The sequence below is a fragment of the Lynx rufus genome, unplaced genomic scaffold (genome assembly GCF_022079265.1).
Source record: "Lynx rufus isolate CCGP_SWC_20201006 ecotype Redwood Valley unplaced genomic scaffold, mLynRuf1.p SCAF_8, whole genome shotgun sequence".
NCBI lineage: Eukaryota > Metazoa > Chordata > Mammalia > Carnivora > Felidae > Lynx > Lynx rufus.
The window spans coordinates 80,680,536-80,705,176 of record NW_025814896.1 but is presented as its reverse complement, the minus strand read 5'-3'; the positions used below and the strand labels follow the sequence as shown (position 1 = coordinate 80,705,176).

Here is a 24,641-nt window from a genome sequence, read left to right as displayed (position 1 = left end):
AGTGAAATATCACCCGTCTCCAACCTAGTAAAGTGGGAAGGTTGAGCATCTCTAAACTTTATAAGCAATTCTCTTTAAGGTCTCTTCTCTAGACTTTGAGAGGAGGAAATACCTCTATCTCTTCCCTTACAGTGAGAACGGGATGAAGGAAGGGAATAGGGTAATACTCTACTTCAAATATTCTACTTCACAAAAGGCTTCTCTGCTGATTTTTTTTTAATGCTTATTTATTTATTTTGAAAGAGAGAGAGAGAGAGAGAGGCAGAGAGAGGGAGAAATAGAATCCCAACCAGGGTCCATGCTGTCAGCACAGGGCCCAGCATGGGGTTTGATCTCACTAACCATGTGATCATGACCTGAGAATTTCAAGAGTTGGCCACTTGACCAACTGAACCGCCCAGGTGCCCCAACTCACTCTTGTACTTCAGGGATTAGGAACGAGGTGGTTTGGGGAATGTTTGATGGTAGGCTGCTTCACTGTACTAACATTTCTTAGTAGGCTGGCCTAACCACGGGTGGTTGCTGAATTTAGAATATGTGAACTTACCACCTTCTGTGCACAGTTTTGGGACTTAGCCAGGGCCCAGGACATCCTATTACATTTGTCTCCAACCACCTGGAACTTCTGTTAACTTTCACAGCATGCATTGGGAAAAAAAAAAAAAAAGAACAATTCTGTATTAACTAAAAATACAGTAGGAAAGGGAATAGGATACAGGAATAATTGCAATGATTTTCTATTTTTCTTTTTTTTTAATTTTTTTAATGTTTGTTTGTTTGTTTATTTATTTATTTTGACAGAGAGAGAGAGACAGAGCATGAACGGGGGAGGGGCAGAGAGAGAGGGAGACACAGAATCCGAAGCAGGCTCCAGGCTCTGAGCTGTCAGCACAGAGCCCGATGCAGGGCTTGAACTCACAGACTGTGAGATCATGACCTGAGACGAAGTCAGACACTCAACCAACTGAGCCACCCAGGCACCCCTATTTTCTATTTTTCAAATAAAATTTACCTTCAAGAAAATTTGGAGAGTTGTGTTATTCATCTACATAAATACAATAAATAATTCAAATTTATTTGAACTCTTTACCTATGCGTACACTTTTTGTTTTAATACTTAATTGTCCATTTACAGGATTTCTACTCTTACCTTGATGTGATTGGGGGTCATAATTGAACGTGACTAAGCAATGTGTAGCATGCTCTTGTAGACAAAGTGTGCTGTGTTAAAAGCACAGAAACATAATTTGTAAGAAGTTACAATATATCAATATTTAGTGCAGGGGGCAATAATATAGTCAACAAAAGGTACAGATTAATTTTATTCTAGAAGGGGGAACATAATGTACATTTTACAGTGTAATATAAAAATATTAGTACAGTAATACTATCATTACTAAAAATAGAACTTATTACTTATTCAATAAAATGGCCACTTGCTTCTAATCAGTATCACAATTCACTTGACAGATCTGAGGTTTCCCCAAGCAGGTATTGCTTTGCTGATCTTCCCAGGTTTGTCATTCCCATCTCCCACATAGTTTGATGTATGGAACAACTATTTGCCGAAACAGATGAGCAGTGTGCTTATCTAACACAAAGAAATGCCACAGAATCCAAAAACTGTAACATAATCAGCACTTTAAAAGGGAAAGAATTTTCTAATAAAAATGTTCAATGGGGATGTCTTCAAAGACAAAATATTAATGTCAGCCTCCAAATATCACTTAATATGGTAAGAAAAATTCCTTTCACGAGGTTTCAATTTCTATGTAATTCATAGCCTGATTCTTTCTTACAAATTTTTGAAAAATGTTGCAAATGGAATATGTTGTATGTGGGATTCAAAAAGCTTTTGCCCATCCATTAACAACTTCAAGATTATAAGAATACATTTCAGGTAATTTATGGTAAGATTTTTAAAATGTGGATGCTGATGTGGAATCATATTTGAGTATGTAATACCTAAATATAAAATTTATCTTTTAGATTTATATAAATTCTTAGAAATGTCTCACAATTCATTTCAATGCAATAAATTGAGTAACATATTCACTGTAAAATACTGTTTCTAAAGTCTTTATTAGCATGAAATGGTAAGAATTTATATCTTTATTATGCCAAGGAGTGATTTAAATAACTCCCCAAATCAGTTTCCTTGTAACATAGAACACATTATTACCAAACAACTTTGCTTCTTGTTAAAGGGAAAGAAACTATTCCACTAGGCTAAAAATTGTTGTGAAAATAAATATTTAGGAAAGTAAGCCATACCTGTAAATAACTCCAAAAGAAAAACATGAAACAATTATTGGAGAAGCAGCTATTACTCTGACCATCAACATTGGTATAAACAGTAAACAGTTTAACTTTATACGTTAATTTATTTATCTTGCTGAGAATGATTCTCCTGGTTTTAAGAACAAAGTCCCCATACTTCTTTCTTGATTCTGAGTAATAATAATATGGGAAACTCATATTAGTCTCTTGATTCTATGAAAGTAGATTCCCTTCTTTGTTCCTCAGCGTTTCACTAATGTGATTGCATATAAATATTGTGAACATCAAGTAACAAAATAGTATTTGGAAGGCTTTTTTTCAGCCCTTTGGACCATTTGTGACATCAATAATGACAGGATTCTTTTTAAACCGTAATTTTTTCCTCTTAAAACTCTTCTGTATATATTTTTGTGCCATCGTTGCCTCTTCCTTTCAATTTATTTTAATAAGATTTATTTCAAACTATGAAATGTGTGATTATGGGAAATTTAAATACCAAATAAAATCTAAGGGAAAAATTCCCATAATTCTATCAGTTTTTTCCTCCAGGATTTTGATGAAATAATTGCAATTGGAACAAGATGTTCCATATCTTTTTTTCAATGCTAGGCAAACTATTTAAAAGAATTCACTTGGGCTTTTGATAAATTTTGTTAACGTGCTTGTACTGTTTTATGGTTTATTGCATCCACTGTCTTTCCTAGGAAAGCAGTGGAGATATTGCCTCACAGGTACAATCGAATTCAGAAAATCAAATGCTGGCATGATTTCACTCCACTGTAGGGGTTTCCTCTTCACAAACATCATTTTAATAGATATGTCAATAATAGCTATCACTAATAGAAATCCTTTTCTATTGATATAATCTTCACATCAACCATAATAGTAAGTTACCATTATAATCACTTTATAAAACAAAAGTCTGAAATCAATTGTACAGCTCTCAGGTGGTAAAGTGAGAATTTCAGGGGATTTGAACCCTGCTCTCTCTGCCTCCAAGGGTATTTTTTCCACTATAACCCAAAACCTCACCGTGAATATCATATTCTGCTTAGCTAGGCTTGTGGCACATCAAATGTTCCCTCACCTTCTTTTTTTGTTTAACTAATATCAATAATGTTGGAAGTAACATCTTGGTATATAAAACTCTATAGTTTTTATGATTATATCTCCAAAATAGTGTCTTAAAATTTTATTGTGTTAAAGGCAGAAATATTTTTAAGACAATTTGTACGTATTGCTAAAAGCTTGTAAGAAAGAAGCTATGAATTACATAGAAATTGAAACCTCGTGAAAGGAATTTTTCTTACCATATTAAGTGATATTTGGAGGCTGACATTAATATTTTGTCTTTGAAGACATCCCCATTGAACATTTTTATTAGAAAATGAGACTGTTCAAATTATAATTCAATCAGCATAGCATTAGGCTTCCTACTTCACTTGTCCTTTATAAAACTCTTGGCTGGGTTAATAAATGAAAATGGATTCTTTGTTGCTAAATTTTAATTTTAAAGGGATGCTATAACTTTACTGTGTTTTAATTACTAATTCTTCATTCTGTAGAGTGAACCCTATATAAGGACTGGCTAAGTCCTTGGACTAGAAATGGAAAGATATGGTAGTGGTTTTTAGATCTTAGTCCCTTTTTTCATTCAGTAGTTATCTAGCTCCCACTTGAGGTCAGGCACTGTGCTAGTGTTCAGGATATAAAGGTGAATGATCACCCCTGACCTCAGCCTATGAACTAGCAAGAGAAACAGACACAGATAGACAAATTCTAGTACACCATGACTAACACCGCGACCGAAGTAACACAGAGGAGCCACTTAAGTCAGCTTCAGGGAGGTCCTGGAACCTTTTTGGAGATGATGAAGCATAAGCTCCATCTATCTTGAAGAGAAGCAAAAGTTAGTCAGCTTTTCCCTAACATCCCCAGAGTTAATTGCTTCCTCATCTTTGTTCCTTTGTTAAAATATATCCTACTTATTTGTTTCCACATCTCACCTTTTTTTCTTAATGTTTATTTTTGAGACAGTGTGAGAGACAGAGTTCAAAGAGCAGAGGGGCAGACAGAAGGAGACACAGAATCTGAAGCGGGCTCCAGGCTCTGTCTGAGCTGTCAGCCCAGAGCCTGACGCGGGGCTCAAACTCACAAACCGTGAGATCATGACCTGAGCCAAAGTCATACACTTAACCGATGGAGCCACTCAGGCACCCCTCCACATCTCACCTTCCTAACGGGCTGAATTTTGGTGTGTTTGGTTTTTGTTTCTATTTGGTTTTGTTTGGGTTTTCTTGTTTGTTTTTTTTGTTTTGTTTTGTTTTTGCTGAGCTTCTTGATGGGGAGGGTCTATATCCCTAAGTAGCTTAGTACAATGTCCCAAGAATAGCAGGAATGCAATAAACATTTGTTGAATTATTTTGAAAGTCTAGCCATGTAGCTATTTCCTCCCCTACCTTCCTAAATATACCTTGACATTTATATAAATATGTGTGATTTTCCTTTTGATTGTAAAAGTAATACTGTTCAGCATACACCACTCAGAACGACTAGGAGAAAACGATGGAAAAATAACAAGCGATGGCGACAGATTTGGAGCAACAGGAATGCTTATACATTGCTGGAAGCAGTAGAAATTGGTACAACCACTTGGGAAAACTGTTGGCACCATCCATAAAAGCTGGGTCATACTTTATAAGCCAGCAATTCCACTCCTAGGAATGAGCTCAACACAAACACATGCATATGGTCACCCAGAGGCACATTTTTACCAAAAGTGGGATTACTTAGAGCAGCTCCCAACTAGAAAATACACAGAGGCTCCTCAACAGTAGAATGGATAAACTTATCGTGGCATGTCACCCACAGCAAGGAAAAAAAAACCTACAGTCAACAACATGAAAGAATTTCTTAAAAATTATTTTGAGGGCAAAGAGGCAGATTTTACTTTTAAGAAGCACTTACCATATGATTAGTTTTACATGAAGCATACAAACAGGCAGAACTATTCTATACTAGTAAAAGTCAGGAAGGGTCTGTTAGAAGTGGAGGATTGGTGATTGTAAGGGAATAGGAAGGGGAAGCTTCCAGAGGTGCTGGTAAGGTTCTGTTCCTGGATCTGGGAGGTGGTTACATGTGTATATTCGGTTTGCATCCTTTCTGTAAGTATCTTACACTTAAATCGTTTTTTTTTTTAAATAATACATCTTATTTGAGAAAAACTTGGAAGACAGAAATATTTTTAAAAATTTTAATCACCTACACCCCATTACCCAGAAATAATTAACATTTTGGATTATTTCCTACTAGTCTTTTTTTGGTTTTGAAGCCACAGTGTTTGTGCCACCTCCTCCACCTCTGCTCCTCATATATTCTCTCTCACACACACACACACATTTTGCAAAATTGGGTTCACTTCTACTTAGGTTTTATTTTTACTTAAAAGCTAATCCATACAATCAAATATTCGTTGCAAGCATGTTTTTTAAGATGCAGCAATGTATTCCATCAAATGTGCGTGTGTGCGTATACATCTATCCACAGTTCTAGGAATGTATATTATATACTAAGAATATTTTATTAAAAATATTGTATGTATACGCATACACACTATATATTAATAATAAAACTTTTCAAATGTATAGTCCTAAGAAAGAAGCCACCGGGTCATGAACATTCTGTAAGTTCTACATTCGTTCTATATTTCCTTCCAGAAAGCTTGCATTCCACTGACGAGGTGTGACGGCTCCTTATATCACAAACCAACCTCGGCTCATTTATTATTGTTTCTATTTGTTTTTAAGAATGATGAGGCTTATAACAGGACTAAGGAATCTGCCGTTTCGCACACGAGGTTGCGGCGCTCGCCAGGACACAACTCTCAGCACACCTCTCCTTTCCAGGCGTTCGTGCTCGCGACCTGCGCTTCTGCCCCGCAGTGCGGCCGCGCGCGCCTGGGCCCCAGCATCTCGCGCTGCCCGGTTGCCGTGGGAACGGTAGAAGGAGGCAGCGTCCGCAGACCTAGCTGTAAGCCGTACCGAGGCCCGGCCATGGAGCTGCCGGATCCGGTCCGCCAGCGGCTGGGAAACTTCAGCCGGACCGTGTTCAGCGACTCCAACCGGACCGGGCCGGAGTACAGCGAGGGTCCTGGTGAGTGGCCGAGGCCCGGCGCAGCGGGTATGGGCTGCGGAGGACCTGGCGTGGGTTTAAGGAGCGGCCAGAGTTTGCCCGGACCTAAAATGGCGGCCTCGCCTTCAGCTGGTTTTCCGCAGTGCGGGAAGAGAGCCGGAGGAGGGGCCCACCCCTAGGTTGGGGTTGGGGCTGGGGCTGGGACACTTCCAGTCCCGTATCCCTAACGGTCCTGGCCGGCGAACTGTAAGCCTAGCCGCTGAAGTGGCACCGGCCTTCCTCAGAAACTAAAAATATAAACACTGCCTTCGCAGCACACGTCCGGTCCCGCATCCTCCGCGAAGGCCGGCGGTGTTTTTCCTCTGCGACTTCCGCTCTGGCGTTTGTGGCCAAGCTGGACTGAAAACAGCCCAGGCAGTCTCCCCTTCCCACTCCCCACCTTGGTTAAAATAATCTTCTCTTCTCCTTTACTCGCAAAACGACCACGTTCCACCGCAAGTCCGTTTTCTGGCGGAAGAGATGGAAAGATTTTTTTTTTTTTAATGAGTCCTGTTAAACCGCTATCCACTCCAGAATGGTAGCTGCCACAGTAGAATCGCTTTCAACAAAGCTCGCCCCCTTCCCTGCCATCTCCACATTCCCCTCACCATGTACAACTCTTTCCCTAAATCGGTAACAAAATACCACGACACAGCATTCAACTTGACGGCAAGTGGTAACTCTGTTTCCTTCAGAACAGTTTCCCTCCTTAAATCATGATGATAGACAACATACTGTCATCCAAATCCATGTGGTTTTTATCACTGAACTCGGCTGGGGAAATAGAAACCTTTTCCTCCTGCTTGGTCTAGGGACTTTTAAAAGAGCGCAGAGAAAAGTACGTTCCCATAGTTGCATTGTTTTCACCCTGAATTTAGGCCTCTTTAAGATTTAGGATGTACAGAGAAAAGTATAATGTGAAAAATTAGGTCAAGTCTCTGATTCTAAAGCGAAGCCTTAACAGGCACTAAAGTCTGGTGATGCAAGGTATCAGAGGTCAGTGGACATTTTCTGTAAAGGGCTGGTAACAAATATTTTAGACTTGCAGGCCATAGGTCTCTGTGGCAGCCATAGATAATGGTAAATGCATAGATGTGGCAGTGTTCCAATAAAACTTTATTTATGGACACTAAAATTTGAATTTCATATGATTTTCAGTGTCACAAAATATTATTCTTTGATTTTTTCCCCCAACCATTTAAAAATGTGAAAAACCATTTTTAGCTCACTTGCTATACAAAAAACAGGCAGCTGGCTGGTAGTTTGCCTACCCCTGATTTATATAATGTTTTAATTTAAATTCCGTTTACAGAACTCAACTGGTACTTTTGCAAAATTTAGTAAATTCATGTCTTGTGCTTTCAAGGTTCATTTGCATATTAACTTGATTTTCAGTTGCATGATTATAAGTTTGAAATGCCGTATAGCTATAGCGTAACGCTTAAGATGCTCATGTACACAATTTCTAACATAAAAACTCCTTAGCAAAATTTGACTAATTTCTGCTCCAAAGGTATTAAAATTTTCAGCTTAATTTATCATTTCCTTCCCACATTTTCTTCCTTGTGGATCTGAAGTAGGTTTGATTATTTGCACTGTAATTACAAGTGTATACCATTACCACGTCCACTGACCTAGAGTTGTACTGTTATGAAAAAAAGAATCCTAGGCTGGTGAGTTGCCTTCAGGTTTAACAAATTTTAAGAATTCATTCTGTTATCACTGATAATGTAAGAAATAGGTACAAGCAAAAAAAAAAAAATTAAATAGGTACAAGCAAAAAAAAATTAAATAGGTACAAGCAAAAGTAGGTCATAATATCGGAGTAAAAAAAAAGTAGATTAATAATCAGGCAAATTCTTGGAGCTATAGGAAACCTTACTCTGAGAGACCAGGATTATTTCTTATATTTTAAAATTATTGAATGGCAGATATACTCAGCTGTGGAGAGAAAAAAAGTTTTTAAGAAATTTATTTTAGGGTCTTTATAAATTGTTACATTTAGGGCAATTGATTTCAAAATGCATTATCTGTTCCTAAACTGTTAGAATTTAGTCAAATTTAGAATGTATTTGTAGGGCTTAATTTAAAAAATCAAATTCTTAATTTAGGACCTTTCTCTCTTACATAGAAGCAAAAGGTATTAGGCAATCACCCTTAGATAAATGAAGCTCATGAATCACAAATGTCTACATTGATGTCTTTATGACAGTATGTTTCCATTCTTTCTGCTTGTACATATTTGGTATGCACCATGTGTATGGCAAGATTTTAGGTTCTATGAGTATCTCAAATTAGGGATTTGTGCTTACAATGAGTCTGTGTATTAAGTAAAAGAGAAGGAAAGGGGACTAATGTTATTGAGTGCCTGCTAAGTACCAGGCATGGTGGTAGGGTAAAGTAATTAATACTATCTCTAATCCTTGCAAGCAACCTGTGAGGTGCTTTTAATGTTACCATTTTACATATGAAGAAATTGAGACTCAAAGAGGTTAAATAATTTATCCCAAGTGTGGCATTGAGGATTCCAGGGGTGTTTGAGGAGTTATGGGTTTACTTGGACTCCAAAGCTCCTGATCTCTCAGCGCACTAGACTGTCTAGCGCAGGGGGATGTTCTTTGCTAACACTTTCTTACGCACAGGTTAGAAGTAAATACCTAGAGGGGAAGAGATTTCTACCAGGGTGGGGGAATAGGATCAAGAAAGGACAAAGTGGCATTAAATTGGGTATTAGTGAATGGATGGGATTAGAGTATGCTGAAGAGAGGTGTGTGAAAGGTAAGTTTTTATGTATTTTATGTGTTAATTTTATAGGCTTTTTACATAGAACTCTGCAAAGGAGGTTATGATCATTATTGTTACCTGTTCAATAGGATTCAAATTGATATTCCACATTTAATCTACACCATTAGTGTGCAAAAAATCAGCAGACTGTAATGGCAAATTGATGAAGTAATTGAAAAATATGAAACATACCTCTACAGAGGGGTGCTGGGTGGCTCATCAGTTGAGCCTCTCTGACTTCTGCTCAAGTCATGATCTCACGGTTCTTGAGCTCGAGCCACAAGTCAGGCTCTGTGCTGACAGTGAAGAGCCTGCCTGGGATTCTCTCTCTGCCCCTCCCTGCCCCCCCCCCCCAAAATAAACAAACTTAAAAAAAAAATAAGAAAGAAACATTCCCCCATGAAGCCAGTATATGAATTAAATAGTACTATGATAGATATTTCCTTTTGCTGTCAGTGATTATAAATTGGCTTAAAATTTGGAGTTTTGTTGAACCAACACTATAGATACTAATTTTAAGAAACTAAAGGACATATAGGGCATTGACCAGAATTAGGAGCTTGGTTTTTTTTTCTGTCTGTTTCTTTTGTAGATAATGAAATGGTTTCCAGTTTGGCATTGCAGATGTCACTTTATTTTAACACTTACTTTTTCCCACTTTGGTGGGTAAGCAGCATTATGATGCTTCAGATGAAGGTAAGTCTGTGCTTTAATACTTCTGCTGAGATCTCTTCTGCCCATTCCTGGCATTGTTACATTGTCAATAAAATTAAAGTTTTTAAAATTTATTTTCTATCTCAGGTCAGTTTTACTCTATGTGAGATTTTACAAACATGTTTATTTTGTGTTCTTTTTGTTGTTTTTTAGTATTCAGTCTTGCCTGATTACTACAAATTCATTGTGGTCACTGTTATCATCATAATAACCTTAATTGAAGCTATCAGGTTGTATCTGGGCTACATGGGGAACCTACAGGAAAAGGTAGGCTCTTCTTTCCTTTCTCTCAGTGCTACACATAAAGACAATACGGTTTTCATAATGAGGAAAAGGCAGGGAGCTGTGGTAGAAGGAGCAAAGGCCTGCCTCCAACTTTACTAATTCTGTCCCTGTAGTCTGTTCAATCTCCAGAGCCTGGCTTTCTTTGTATATAAAATGGGGGAAATATTTACTTCAAGGTTTGTTGGGATTAAATGAAATAATTTATATAAAATACCTGAAGATAGTAAGCACTTAAGAATTGACAGTTTTCCCTCTTCTCCACCTGCCTTGAAAATACATGGTCAATTAAACATGTTTGGATCCTGAATACGAAAATGGGAGAGATTATAAACTCAGGAATCCTAGGCCAGACACGTTTTTCTGAATCATTGTGTTGCCTAAGCATTTACAGTCACCGCAGCTTAGGGATAATGCTTAAAGATTTCTGTGGTTTTCTCAGCTCTTCAGAATTAGGCACCTACCGGTCTCACTTGTTATTTCTAACCCAAGCATCCATTCCCCCAGACATGTTGATTCCTGGTCATGCTTTTCTTTGCTTACTTACCTTCTCGCCTCTTCTTCCTTCTACCCAACTTCAACAGCCTACATGCTTGGACTCTTTCTTTCACCTAATCACTGTTGTCTTATTTCTTACAGTATTTAGTTCATGCCTCTTTGTGATGCATTCAATTATTTATTAATGTATATCATTCTAGCATTGCCACCTAAGTTAGTTTTCACTTTTAATCTAGACTGTAAGCCTTTGAGGACACAGACCATTTTCTACTCCTTTTGAATTACAGAGCTCATAATGTAGGTACCCAGTACTGATGATCTATATAAATGAAAGACTGTACTTTACTGATCTGATTTACTCTTATTGTGTGTCGTTGCAGGTTCCTGAATTGGCTGGCTTTTGGCTTTTGAGTCTTCTGTTGCAACTGCCTTTAATTCTATTCTTGCTCTTTAATGAAGGCCTAACGAATCTGCCATTGGAAAAAGCAATACACATCATCTTCACTTTGTTCCTTACTTTCCAAGTTGTTTCAGCCTTTGTTACCCTGAGGAAAATGGTAAATCAGTTGGCAACTCGTTTCCACCTCCAAGACTTTGACCGGCTCTCTGCATACAGAGGAGGCACGAGAAGAATGAGATCCTGTGTAGAAGAGATTTGACTCAGTGCTGTTGAGTGAAAAGCTGAAAGATCCTTTAGCAAGACTGTAAGAGGGACATATCAGAGATCTAGCATGAGAGAAAGGACAAAGCAAGTGTTTTGAACTGTATATTGTCTAGCTCTGAAATTCCAAAGCTGGGGGCAATGATAAGACTGATTGTACAGTACACGAAAGCAGTAAGTCAACCCTACAGCCTAGATATTGTCCACCTGGTGGACAAATATCTTAATATTTTTGTTGTTGACTTTTTCAGGTGTATAGAAATCTGCGTTGGTAGTCACAGTTTACCAGCTTTACAGTAATATTTCTTGTTAGCACCTAAAACTAGAAACATGTATATTTCTTTGAAGCTTGTTGGCTCTTCATGTCTTGGCAGTACATCTGAAGCACATGGCAATTCTTGTCAATATCCTGATGTATTAACTGTATTTATAAACCAAGACACCAGATTTTGATGTGTCCTGGGTTAAATTTAACCCTACACTTAGCTTTTATATAGAGGTTAAAAACAGGTGGGTTATCATGGTATTTAGGAAATCATAAAATTGCAACTGTTATAAAACCATGTTAAGTATTTATAGTGGTTGTGTACAAAAATGTCTTTATAATAAATTATGAAATATTTATGTTAAAGTATCTACAACAAATCATTCCTGTCTTGTATAGCTCTTTTGGGCTGTGGGTTTATTATTTTTATTACAGAGTTGCAAGGGAAGGAGATAGATAGATAGATAGATACATAGATACATAGATACATAGATACATAGATACATAGATACACAGATACATAGATAGATAAGAGAGCCTTTTATGTAGTAGGCACTGCCCTAGGCACATTTATTAACCCTTGTGATCTCAGCTATTAAATCACTGTTCACTGAAGAATGCATAACCATTAGATTTACATGAGGCTTGATTTGAAAAGCAGCGTCCCTGTTAATACACAGTGAGAGCTGAGATGGGCAAAAGAGATTGCACTCATGATCTTAAATGAGCATGTTTCCTTGCTAATAGAGCAAACCTTTTTAAAGGAGTTGTTGGGGCGCCTGGGTGGCGCAGTCGGTTAAGCGTCCGACTTCAGCCAGGTCATGATCTCGCGTTCCGTGAGTTTGAGCCCCGCGTCGGGCTCTGGGCTGATGGCTCAGAGCCTGGAGCCTGTTTCCGATTCTGTGTCTCCCTCTCTCTCTGCCCCTCCCCCATTCATGCTCTGTCTCTCTCTGTCCCAAAAATAAATAAAAAACGTTGAAAAAAAAAATTTAAAGGAGTTGTTAAGAACAAAGCTGCTCAACATTATTTTTAGTGATGATTGAGTTGTCTTAAGGGTTATAATATTTTCTTCTTAGCTATAGGGAAATGTGCCTTTTATAAGTGATGCATTTTACTGAGAACAGTTGTAGCTACATTAAAAAGTGTTCTTTCCAATTTTCCTTTTCTGTAATTCAGGCTCATCCTAGTATCTCCCTGTTTTGCCTTATTCATTCTTACGTTGCTTAATTTTTGAAAATGTTTTCACTCGTAATTACACCTGCCCAAACTAATCATGCTAATTTCATTATTTCTGCTTCCTATTAATATATATAAAATTCAGTCAAAGATTTCTCCCCCGATGCACAGGCTGTTTAACTTCTCCCTTGTACCAGAGAAGTTACTATGTATATTCCAATACTTTGAAATCCAAAATAGAATTGTTTGGTTATTTTTTTAAAACTTACATTTGTTTGCATTTGTTTCCAGATGGGGATAAGTGATTTTTTTTTAATTGTTTTAAGTTTATTTTGAGAGAGAGAGAGAGCAAGCTCATGAAGAGAATCCCAAGCAGGCTCCACACTGCCAGTGCAGAGCCCAGTGCCGGGCTCGAACTCGTGAACTGTGAGATCATGACCTGAGCCGAAACCAAGAGTCGGACACTTAACCAACTGAGCCACTGAGGCACCCCAGGGATAGGTGTTAAAGAAAATATAAAATAAGAACATTAAGTCTATATAGCAGATAAATTAAGGGGATGATTAAGCAAGACTGTTTTATATAACAGTTTCCAGAGTTTTATCTTAAATATCAGAGCCGCTGATACATTCATACTTTAATTTATATTAAAGGATTAATAGGTAAAATATTAGAGTCATAGTCAAATTTTAAAGGCTATAAAAATTTGGGGAAAATGAATTTGATTAAAATTTTCTACAAAAAAAATTGTTTTGGTTGTACTATCTATATTGCTTAAAATGCAAATATAATAAGGGTGGGAAAAAAGGAAGTAAGAAAATCAATTGAGAACATGACCAAGTCATTTGTTTTCCATCTAGACAACAAAACCATGATTTTGTGTTGGGCCGAACCAGTATTTTCTGTCAGAGTATACCCTGTTCCCTATAAGTATATGAAAATTGAAGTAGAAGAAGATGTTTACATGTCAGCACATTTGGAGTTCCTGCAGTCCTTGTTTGTGTTTTATTTGAATAAGTTTGTCCATTCTTAATTCCTGTTACATTTATCTTTCTAGGGGTCCACAACACAGTTCTGAAAATTTCTAGTTAGGATTTTGACCTTCACAAATATTTTGTCTTTCACATATTTTTTTATTCCAGGGCTTTGGCTTATCACAGACAAAGTGGACGCAAATTTCTGTAAATCAGAATGTATTTTGAAAATTGGATTTTAATCAATGGATGCTTGAATGTCTAGTATGTACAAGGGAATGGTGGAGGTTCACAGACAACTAAGACTGCTCCCAGTTCTCAGGTGTATAATGTGGGAGGTACAATATTTGCAGGACACCCTTAAGACAAAGTAGGGAAGTCCAACTTCATCAGGGTGAGATGCACTGAACAATTTCTACCTGATAGGTACCTGATAGGATAACAGTCTTTCACTTCCAGCACGTCTCCCCAGTTTGTTCCTGGCATCTAGTGTCCAGGATTATTAGCATGTTGACCCTTCATCAGCATTACTGAGCACCCACTATTCATCTCACTGTCAGAGCACAGGCAGGGGACATGGTGAGGGGTGTGAGGAGTGTGGTTAAACACACACACGCTCGCCTGTGCACTATTAACAAGTACACTGTCTGGTGGGAAAAGCAGACAAGCAAATCAATGATCGTACAATATAATGGGCACTGTGGGATTACAGAGAAGGGGGTTACAGAAGATGAAGAATCTGTAAAGTCTTTCCAAACAAAATAACACTTGAGATTTGAAGAATGTGTATTAACTGTTCATTTCAGTATTAAGAAACCGAAATAATAGTGACTCTGAGTACTGTTTCAGGTATTATATATACTTTGGTAAAGCTGGTGGGGAGGGTACATGAGAAGAAAGGACACAGAATAAGGTAGAGAAGCTGGGGAGTCGCTAGTAAACTAAGCTAAAGATTTTAATGTTCTCAATCCCTGAGTGATTTATCAACAGGGGAATATCACAAACAGATTTAGGCTTCAGAAAAATCTCTCTGAAGACAGTGTGGAAATAGATTGAAAGGTTGGACCAGATGTTGATTTGATGAAGTAACTTTGGAGAGAACAAAGTTTTAAAAAAAATCATTTTATATTTTAAAATAGGTATTGAAAATTTTTTCCTAATTTTTTGGGGATTACGCACAGTGTTAATAACACACTCACTGTGTTATTGCCCCTTTGCCAGTCGTTAGATTGTGATTAACTTAAATAGAACTCTATTTGAAATAGTCTTTTATACATTTTACTTGGCATAACCTAAATGGTTCATAATTTGCATCAGTTAAAATTATAGCTTTTAAAAACTTTGAAAATAAATTTAATCAAGATTTTGAGAGTAAAGAAAAGTCATCTGTGAATCCACAACCCTAAAATAAGAACTATCAGCAAATGTCATGCTTCCTTGCTGTTTTCCACTTGTAAATGCTTTTTAAAAACATAGTTGTGATCATTGACACTTATAATTTTGCACCCTGGTTTTCTGAAAACATAAATATCCATCTTTCTACCTGGTCAAATAACCATCATCTTAAATGATTGCACAATATTCCCATCAAGGAGATAGATGCTAATTGTTTTTAACTTCTCTCCTATTGGATATTTGCACTGTTCTCTTCTTTTGCTTTTATACAAACATTGAATGAGCATCTCATGTAGACTGTTTTTTTTTCCCATATCTTAGATGATTCCTTTTAATTAATAAGCTAGACCCTCAGAAATGAAATGGCTGGTTCACAGGACATGAACATTTTTAAGGACTCTTGATGCATAATGCCAAGTTATCCACTTTCTGCCATTTACCACTCACACTTCTAAAGATAATACAATGAAAATTTTGAGAAGGACAGACTTATGGACCTTAGTTAGCCATTCATCTTGGTGTCTCAGTGTGGCTACCACAGGAACACTGAATCTCCTAAGGAGGAAGAAAAACCTAAAAGCTGTGAAAGAAGAAGTGCAAAGAATTGGAAAAAAAAAGACTTTTGAATTAAGGGAAAACCGATAAGGGACAGGAAAAGGATTAGGCAAGCTGGTCGCAGTCAGCAACAGACAGGGAGATGCGACACAATAAAAACTGGGTCATTGAGTTGGGACAGCCCTAGGACATAAAAAGACTGAAATGAAGTAAAGCTCTGGATTACTTTGTTCTTGAATATTGAATTTTTTCAGAAGCATAGAGCATGAAATATTATAGTGATAAGCCAAGATTGGAAACATAGCCAAGAAAAAGAGGTCTTTAAGGGATTGTTTAAAATGTGCTGAAGGAATAATTTGGTTTGGTCTTAAACAGCTCAAAGAGTAAATTGACATAAAGCTTTTGCATAGCAAAATAGGCATGAAGGCAGAAAACAATGAGGCAAGGGGAGCAGGGTACCCTATTCATAAATTTGTTCCAATGTGAAAATTAGATTTTGGTCCTAGAAAATGTTCATCAGAATACTTAAACGTATTTTGAAAGTGCTACCAGCATTAATTTATTATGGGTATATATCTTCATTCTAGTTTTAAAAGATAGCTAGTTTGAAGGTTTTAAGTCAATAAAAAATAAAACAGTTAATTGTAAGAATCATTCTAAAAATCTCCCCCCCCACTTCCCCTCCCCCCCCCCCCCCCCGTGTTGAAGCATTAAAAACATTCAGGCCCTAGAAAGATGTGTTTAAATACAGGTTTAACCACAATGTTTAAATTTATCCTGGTGCTTACATAGATTTACATCTTTCTAAAAATGAGACCAGTCAAGAAAGTATAGAACTCTTATAAAACAAGATGAAAAACTGAGGATAAATGGAACATCTATTCTATGAAAAACCAAAGACACTTGGCAATTTATCTTATCAACATGCTCAGTCTAAACAAGTTCCACAGCAACACTCTTGGCTGGAAGAAGCTTTTTAACGTAGTGAGGTATATAAAATCACAGTGTGTATATCACAGCTATATATCCTTCATGGCTCCACAGTCCCAAGTGTTTAGCACTAGGTCACATTAAAAATATAGACTTTTAGGGGTGCCTGGGTGGCACAGTCGGTTAAGCGTCCGACTTCAGCCAGGTCACGATCTCGCGGTCTGTGAGTTCGAGCCCCGCGTCAGGCTCTGGGCTGATGGCTCAGAGCCTGGAGCCTGTTTCCGATTCTGTGTCTCCCTCTCTCTCTGCCCCTCCCCCGTTCATGCTCCGTCTCTCTCTGTCCCAAAAATAAATAAACGTTGAAAAAAAAATTTAAAAAAAAATATAGACTTTTAAAAACAATCAACCAAGAAAGGCCTTCAAATTCTTTACAACTATAATAGCACTGTATTCAGCTAATAGGGAAGTGGTATTATCAATTAATTTTTAAAGGTTTTTAGTTCCTGACCTTGAGTTATTATATTCTAATCAAAAACATGATGGAGACACTCCTCACTAGTATAGCTTAAAAGAGAAAAATGTCTGATACTCAAATTCAAATTCAAAAAGTGTTTGATATGCACATTTACTAGTTGTTTTTATAAATGCTTGATTCGTTAGTGTCTAGAATTCTAGTACTAAAATGATCACTAGAGAGAGTGGAAGTTTAGAACTTTGCTTCAATAGCTTTCCTAAAAAGGAGAGATAGAGTCAAACCTTTTTGCTATTCTAAAATCTTAGAGCTTCCTATGGTCAATAAACCTTTGCTAAGGAAGGCAGCAGTGCAGTTAACTGTTGACTGTTCAGTAATTTACAAAGCAGAGCAACAAAGGATGTTCATGCCTTTTATTTTTAGCATGCTAAGATTTTGTTCTGCAAAGTAAATGTGATTTAGTTAGCTCCAACAATGTAACCATCCACTATGTTTGATATTTCAAGACAAAAAGACAAATAGGACTGAGTTCTGCCCTTCCAACCAAGGTCGGAAGGAGACAAATTTAAGGTGATTATAATGGCTTATGATATTGTCATAGAGCAATGTAAAATATGAATATAAGTGAGGAATCCTGTCTAGGGGGCAAGATGGTCTTTAGGATAAATGGAACAGCATAGGCAAAGTTACATTTGAAAACATAAGGCCTGAACAAAACCAAAAGTAGTTTGATGTGAATAAAATGTAAGGGGTGTAGAGAAGGTCTTGAGATAAGCTGGCAAGATTGCATCAAGATGTTATCAGTCTTTTATATATTATGAGAAGGAGTTTGAACTTTATCCTGTAGACAATGAATAGTGGTATATCTATATTGAAACAGAATTAGAAGACATTGTTGCCATATTTGAAAATGATAGAAAACTGAAGGAGAGCTAATTTGATAGATGATACAATCTTCGTTTCAAAAGAATCTCACAACAGGGCTGAATTCTAGGCACGAATACATTTTACACACACGCACACAAACATCCTCCAACATACACTGCTCAAAAAAACACGTCCATAATTAAGGAGCTTGTTGTGTGCTATTTTTCAAGGGAAGAAATCTGGGTGGTCTGAGGAGAGCACAAGCATGTACTGTATTAATAGGAATATAATGACCAGATCATACAGAGTAACATCTCACTGTACTCCCGCGTTGCAATAGTGTCTTGACTTTTACAGTACTTTCCCTACTGTTGTGCTTATTGAGAAATCTAAAATCAAACCTAACCATGTTGCTACTCTCCTTAAAATTCCAGGGCGCCTGGGTGGCTCAGTCGGTTAAGCGTCCGACTTCGGCTCAGGTCATGATCTCACAGTTCGTGAGTTCGAGCCCTGCGTCAGGCTCTGTGCTGACACCTCAGAGCCTGGGGCCTGCTTCACATTCTGTGTCTCCCTCTCTCTCTCTGACCCTCCCCTGCTCATGCTCTCTCTCTGTCTCAAAATAAACATTTAAAAAAAAAAAAATTCCAAAAGACTCTCCATTTCCTGCAGCATAAAACCCAAACTCCCTAGTGTGGCATGCAGAGCATCTTCACACCTGTCTGGTCTCATCTGGCCACCTCTCCAAACCAACAGCTGCAGCTCCTCAGTCACCATTCTGGATTTTTGCCTACGGACATTTTCCCTCCACACCACTCTTTTTGCCTGAAGTAATCTTACCCACATGATGAAAGTCTACTTACTGTTTAATGCCTAGCTCAACTGTCCTATCCTCTATGGAAATTTTCCATTGTCCCCTATCTACTTCTAGGTAACACCTGTACACGTTTTTTGTTTTTTGTTTTTGTTTTTTATCTTATTGCTCATATCTTATGACTGCAACTAAAACAATTTATTATATGTATGTTTATACACTCCTGCTACTTAATTGTAAGGTCTTCATGACAAGTGTTTTATTCATCCTAGTATTTCTAATGTTTAACACAGTGTAAGTGTTCAATAAATATTTGGTGAATAAGTGAATGAATGGATTTAGTTGACGGAGTCAGTGTTGCATAGTGGTTAAAAGCATGGGCTTTGGAGGCAGATAAACCTATGCTTAAGTCCTTTCTCCATTTGTCAGCTTGGCCTGATATTATTTGACTTGCCTAATCTTTAATTTATTCATCTTTAAAATGGGTGCTTGTATAGCCAAAGTACGGAAAGAGCCCAAATGTCCACCAATGGATGAATGGATAAAGAAGATGTGACACACACACACACACAATGGAGTATTACTTGGCAATGAAAAAGAATGAAATCTTGCCATTTACAACTACATGGATGGAACTAGAGGGTATTATGCTAAGTGAAATTAGAGAAAGACATATCATATGACTTCACTCATATGAGGACTTTAAGATAGAAAACAGATCAACATAAGGGAAGGGAAGCAAAAATAATATAAAAACAGGGAGGGGGACAAAACATAAGAGACTCTTAAATACAGAAAACAAACAGAGGGTTACTGGAGGGGTTGGGGGGGGGGGAGATGGGCTAAATGAGAAAGGGGCATTAAGGAATCTACTCCTGAAATCATTGTTGCACCATATGATGACTATTTTGGATGGAAATTATAAAAAAATAAAATAAATTTAAAAAATAAACAAATAAAATGGGTGCTTGTAGGAGCACCTGGGTGGCTCAGTCAGTTAAGTGCCCAACTCTTGATTTCAGCTCAGGTCATGATCTCACCGTTCATGAGATTGAGCCCCATGTTGGGCTCTGCACTGACAGTGTGGAGCCTGCTTGGGATTCTCTTCCTCTTTCTCTCTCTCTCTGCCCCCACTCCTCTGCTTGCCCTCTGTCTCTCTCAAAATAAATAAACATTAAAATAAATAAATAAATAAAATGGGTGCTTGTAGGACTTTTTGCAAGAATCAAATGAGATAAACATAAATATTCATAAATGGTAAATGTTCTTAGTATAATTTAACATTCTTAATTTCCTGGACAATTTAATTTCTTCTAAGTCATTCAAACTCACTTTGTTGCTTTTTAGGACCAGAAGCTTTATCCCCAGGTTTGATTAGGCAGAGATTTTGATTATCTTTATCTAAACTGATAAGAGACTTGCTGATATTGTTTAATAGGAACTATATCTGGTCTGAGCACCCTAAATACCAGGGCACAGGCATAAAGCTTGCCTTTCGTGTGGAGCCAGATCCATTTAGGAGATCAAATTATAATTGCAAAGGCTGCTTAGAAAGCAAAGCTTCAAAAGAAAGGAAATCAGATATTGTTACAAGCATGTTTCTAACAAGTGAATATGTATCTATTAGGGACATTCCACTAGAATAAGTCACATTCAAGTGTTTGTTTGTTTGTTTGTTTGTTTTCCTCCCTTTCTCCTGAGGCAGTGATGATCTCAGAATTGTAAAAAGATCTTGAGAAGTCATTGTTGATGTAGGGAGGTGAGATAAATACATTGTCTCAGGAGGCCAGCTAATTACTTTGATGTTGTCTACGTGGGTTTAGCAGTTTTATCCTTGGCTTTCTATCCAGAAATTAAATTTTAACTAAGAGACTCAAAAGGAGTGACCATGTGACCATAGAAACTAAACTCATAAAAGACTGATGTATAAACCGGGGTTTATCAATTTATAATGCAAACTACGACTGCCAGTATATTGTCTTCCTATAAGAAATCAATTTAAAAAGCCAAATTATAATCGAAGTTATTTATTAATCATGAAATGGAAGAAATGGATGTTCATATCATCTAGCTATGCTAACTTGAGGTGCTCACCTCTATTCTAGAGATGAGTCTGCCTAGGAATTGGCTACCTGAATCCATGCTGATCAGGGCTCCCCCTCCCTAGCACTGGGAGATGCCATGAACAAAGTTAGGGAGGCCAGAAATTTCACAATATGTGTAGAGAATTACAAGCAGGGTGTGCAATGCTCAATGTAAAGAAAGAGAAAGGGCAGGGGGTGCCTGGGTGGCTCAGTCGGTTAAGCGTCTGACTTTGGCTCAGGTCATGATCTCACAGCTCATGAGTTCAAGCCCCACGTCAGGCTCTGTGCTGAGCGCTCAGAGCCTGGAGCCTGCTTCAGATTCTGTGTCTCCCTCTCTCTCTGCCCTCCCCCACTCACATTCGGTCTCTCTCTGTCTCTTAAAAAAAAATAAACATTAAAAAAATTTTTTTTTAAAAAAGAGAGAGACAAAAGGCAAGAGACATGAGGCTGAAGAGGTAAACGAGACCAGATCATGGGATATAGAGACTGGTAAAAGGAGCGTCCAGGGCCACAAAGATTTATTAAGAGCTGAGCTGGGCTATGTGCAGCTGTTTCGACCTTTGCAATTGGATCATCTTCAACAGCTATCTGGGCCATCTTGGATAGAATTTAGATAGTTATGCTGATCCGGAGTTAGGCATATATAAAGCAAAAACACAGATATTTCTAGGTGTTGCTGTGGGTGGCAGCAGGAATGAACCGTGGCATCTCTACTAGATAGAAGGGTAGGGGCGCCTGGGTGGCGCAGTCGGTTAAGCGTCCGACTTCAGCCAGGTCACGATCTCGCGGTCCGTGAGTTCGAGCCCCGCGTCAGGCTCTGGGCTGATGGCTCAGAGCCTGGAGCCTGCTTCCGATTCTGTGTCTCCTTCTCTCTCTGCCCCTCCCCCCCTTCATGCTCTGTCTCTCTCTGTCTCAAAAATAAATAAACGTTAAAAAAAATTTTTTTTAGATAGAAGGGTAAGGGAAACCATGAAGGCTAATCATCAAACAAGGGTGCAGCAGAGGTCCTGATGAGGTAAAAGGCAAGTCTGAGTACCTGTCTCCCTACAGTCAAGGAACATCTTGAGGACAAGAATCAGGTCTTATTCACTGTATCCCCAGTGCCTAAGACCATGCCTGGCACACTGTAGGCTTTGAAAAATATTGACTGAATGCAGAGATGAATGAATAAGCCAGCCATGTTAGAACTCAGAGCTCCTGCCTCCTGGTTTTAATATACAGTCATTTCTTTAATCAGTAAACTCCCTAGAAATTAGAAATGTCACATTTACTCATGCCTATCTTGGGGGCATGAAAAATAATTCTAATTTTAAAGCCAACAACCACTCCTACACTAAGAATAAACCTACAAATTTGGCTGGATTCCCAAAACGAATACAAAGAACGATCATTTCATGGAAGGCCTGTAATTTTTCAGATGCTATGCTAGGGCTTTATCATGATCTCATTTGATTCTCATGACAAATCTGTAAAGCAGGAATTATTACTGTTTTACAGAAGCTGGAACCAGGAGTTGGGAGAGGTCTAAGGAACCTGTCCAGAGTCACACAACAAGCAAACAGAAGATAGGATTTAAACCTAAGCCTGTTGGGCTCTAAAAACCATGTGCTTCTTCACTCATCAGTGTTCCCTCTCCCCAAATACATGCTCTGGAGATGTATTCGGGTTCATTTAGACCCATTTGAACAAGAAACCAAAGCAGGAGCAATAGCACCATTTCTCAACCCTGCACCCGTAGACCTCTAGGGAACAAAGAAAGTAGTTTAAAAAAGTGGGGAGGGGAGGCACAAGTTCCTGTCATTTTTTTTTAAATTAAATAACATGTTTACCTATACAAAAGCTGAGTCGGGCAACTAAAAATCTGAGTTTTAAAATTTGCTTGGAATTGCATTCAGTACAGCCTTGGTCATTTCTGGGTCATCAAAGTTGAGTGGATATTAAAGAGATGTGTATTTGATTAATTTTTTAAGTGGGGAAAACTTTTGGTACACTAATTAAAAAGATGGTCATTTTCTGAAGTAGATCCTTATGAAAGTGAAGTACTTTCCATGCACTACCTTATTTCTCCAAGGAATTATAATAATTGTATTAGTACATTATATATTAATTATTATAATAATACCATCTTCCAAATAAGAAAAACTGAATATCAGAGAGGTCTAATAAGTGAACCAAGCTCACATAGCCTGGGATTCAAGTTGTGGAATGTCCGATTCCAAAGCTTTGTCATACAGTTCAGTTCTACAGACCAATTGAGGTCCTGTTGTTTGGCAGGCACAGAGGATTGATTCTAGGATGAGGTAGATACTGTCTAGTACAAGCTTTCAAAACATGGAGTGTAGGAGAGATTAGTAAAGAGGTGCTTGGTGGGAAACTCTGGGCCCCACTGGAGGGGATTCTGTCCCATTTTGGGGAGCCAAGGGGTACAGAGCATGAACCCACTGTTGGAGCCAGGAATCAGCAAGGCTTTCAAAGCAGCTTGTCACGCACATTTTCTTCCTCTTCCCTCTTCCCTTAGAATAAACCTGAAAGCTACATTTTATAAAGCAAGATTCCTATACAAGCAAATTAATGAAGTACAACCTGAAAGCTCACACAGAAGCTGACAAAGGAGAAAAGTGGTTATGCAGGGTGGTCAGAAATGGATTCTGAGAGAGGCAAACTGAATCATTAGTGGGTCTGTGCCAGTCAAGGTATCCACATACTTTTCTGTTTCTCTGAGTAATGGGTTCATAATTAAAATTAACTTGAGTCCTATGAAACTATTACTCAGTGTGTTCCTAAATTGTAATCTTTAAAATATGAGAAGTTACCAGATCTTACTCTGTTTGCACCTCCGCATTTATAAGTTGTTGTTGTTGTTGTTGTTTTTATATCACAGTTAAATATTTCCTGAAATCAATTTTTGGTCCTACTGAAACAAAAAGGAACTCATTGGTTCTGGATTTCATAGATGTAAACACCATGAAGCTCAAATGTACAAGCTTACCTAACAACATTTCGATGGAGGCTTTTTGTTTTCTTTTGCTTTGATTTTTAAACTTAAAAAAAAATAGAGTTAACGGTGAGGCACGTGCTCGCTTGCGGTGTTATTGTGTGCTCCATATCAAACAAAATCTTAATAACACCTACAGCTTGCCAAATTTCTTTTGAAAATGTCAGTCTCCTAGGTTATAAAAACAGTCTCCAGTAAGCTGCTGCCTTTACTGCATGAAATGGATTGAGCCAAATATTTCTTCCTTTTGCAAACAAGCCCAAATCAGCACAGGAATCCAAGAGTGAAAAAGACACAACAAAAAACACAAGAATAATCAAGCCCCTCACAAAAATGCCCACTCCGACCGCAGGGCACAGGCAATCACAAGTCAATGTGATCCTCACCAAACACAAAAACAATCTGCACACAGCAAAGGCAGCTGCAGCTAATAACATGAGGAATACCAAGAGCAGATCTGAATGCCCACATGCCAGGGAAGAGCTTTTCATGATTTCAGTAGAGAAAACCCCACCTTTTACCCCATTCAGGGCCAAGAGCAGAGTCAGGCAAATGGAAAATATGCTGGAAACTGTTGGGACTCTCCAACAAAAACATTCCTTCCCTTTTCATTTTAACTATTTGAGGCAGCCACGCTTTGGAGCCGAGAAGACGTAGAATCAAAGCCACCACTCACCCCGGGGGCAAACCCACCCTAGGAGTGTTTTACTATAATTGCTTTCTGAGAT

The 24,641-nt window shown here is 38.0% G+C and overlaps 1 protein-coding gene across 1 annotated transcript; it reads left to right on the top strand.

The window, feature by feature from the left end:
• The first annotated feature begins 6,143 nt into the window (after window positions 1–6,143).
• On the top strand, window positions 6,144–12,020 carry TMEM17 (transmembrane protein 17). The gene is made up of 4 exons (XM_047069677.1): window positions 6,144–6,432; window positions 9,827–9,930; window positions 10,102–10,215; window positions 11,109–12,020. The coding sequence occupies exons 1-4, from the start codon at window positions 6,333–6,335 to the stop codon at window positions 11,385–11,387; spliced, it is 597 nt and encodes a 198-aa protein (XP_046925633.1). The 5' UTR covers window positions 6,144–6,332; the 3' UTR covers window positions 11,388–12,020.
• Window positions 12,021–24,641: the final 12,621 nt, after the last annotated feature.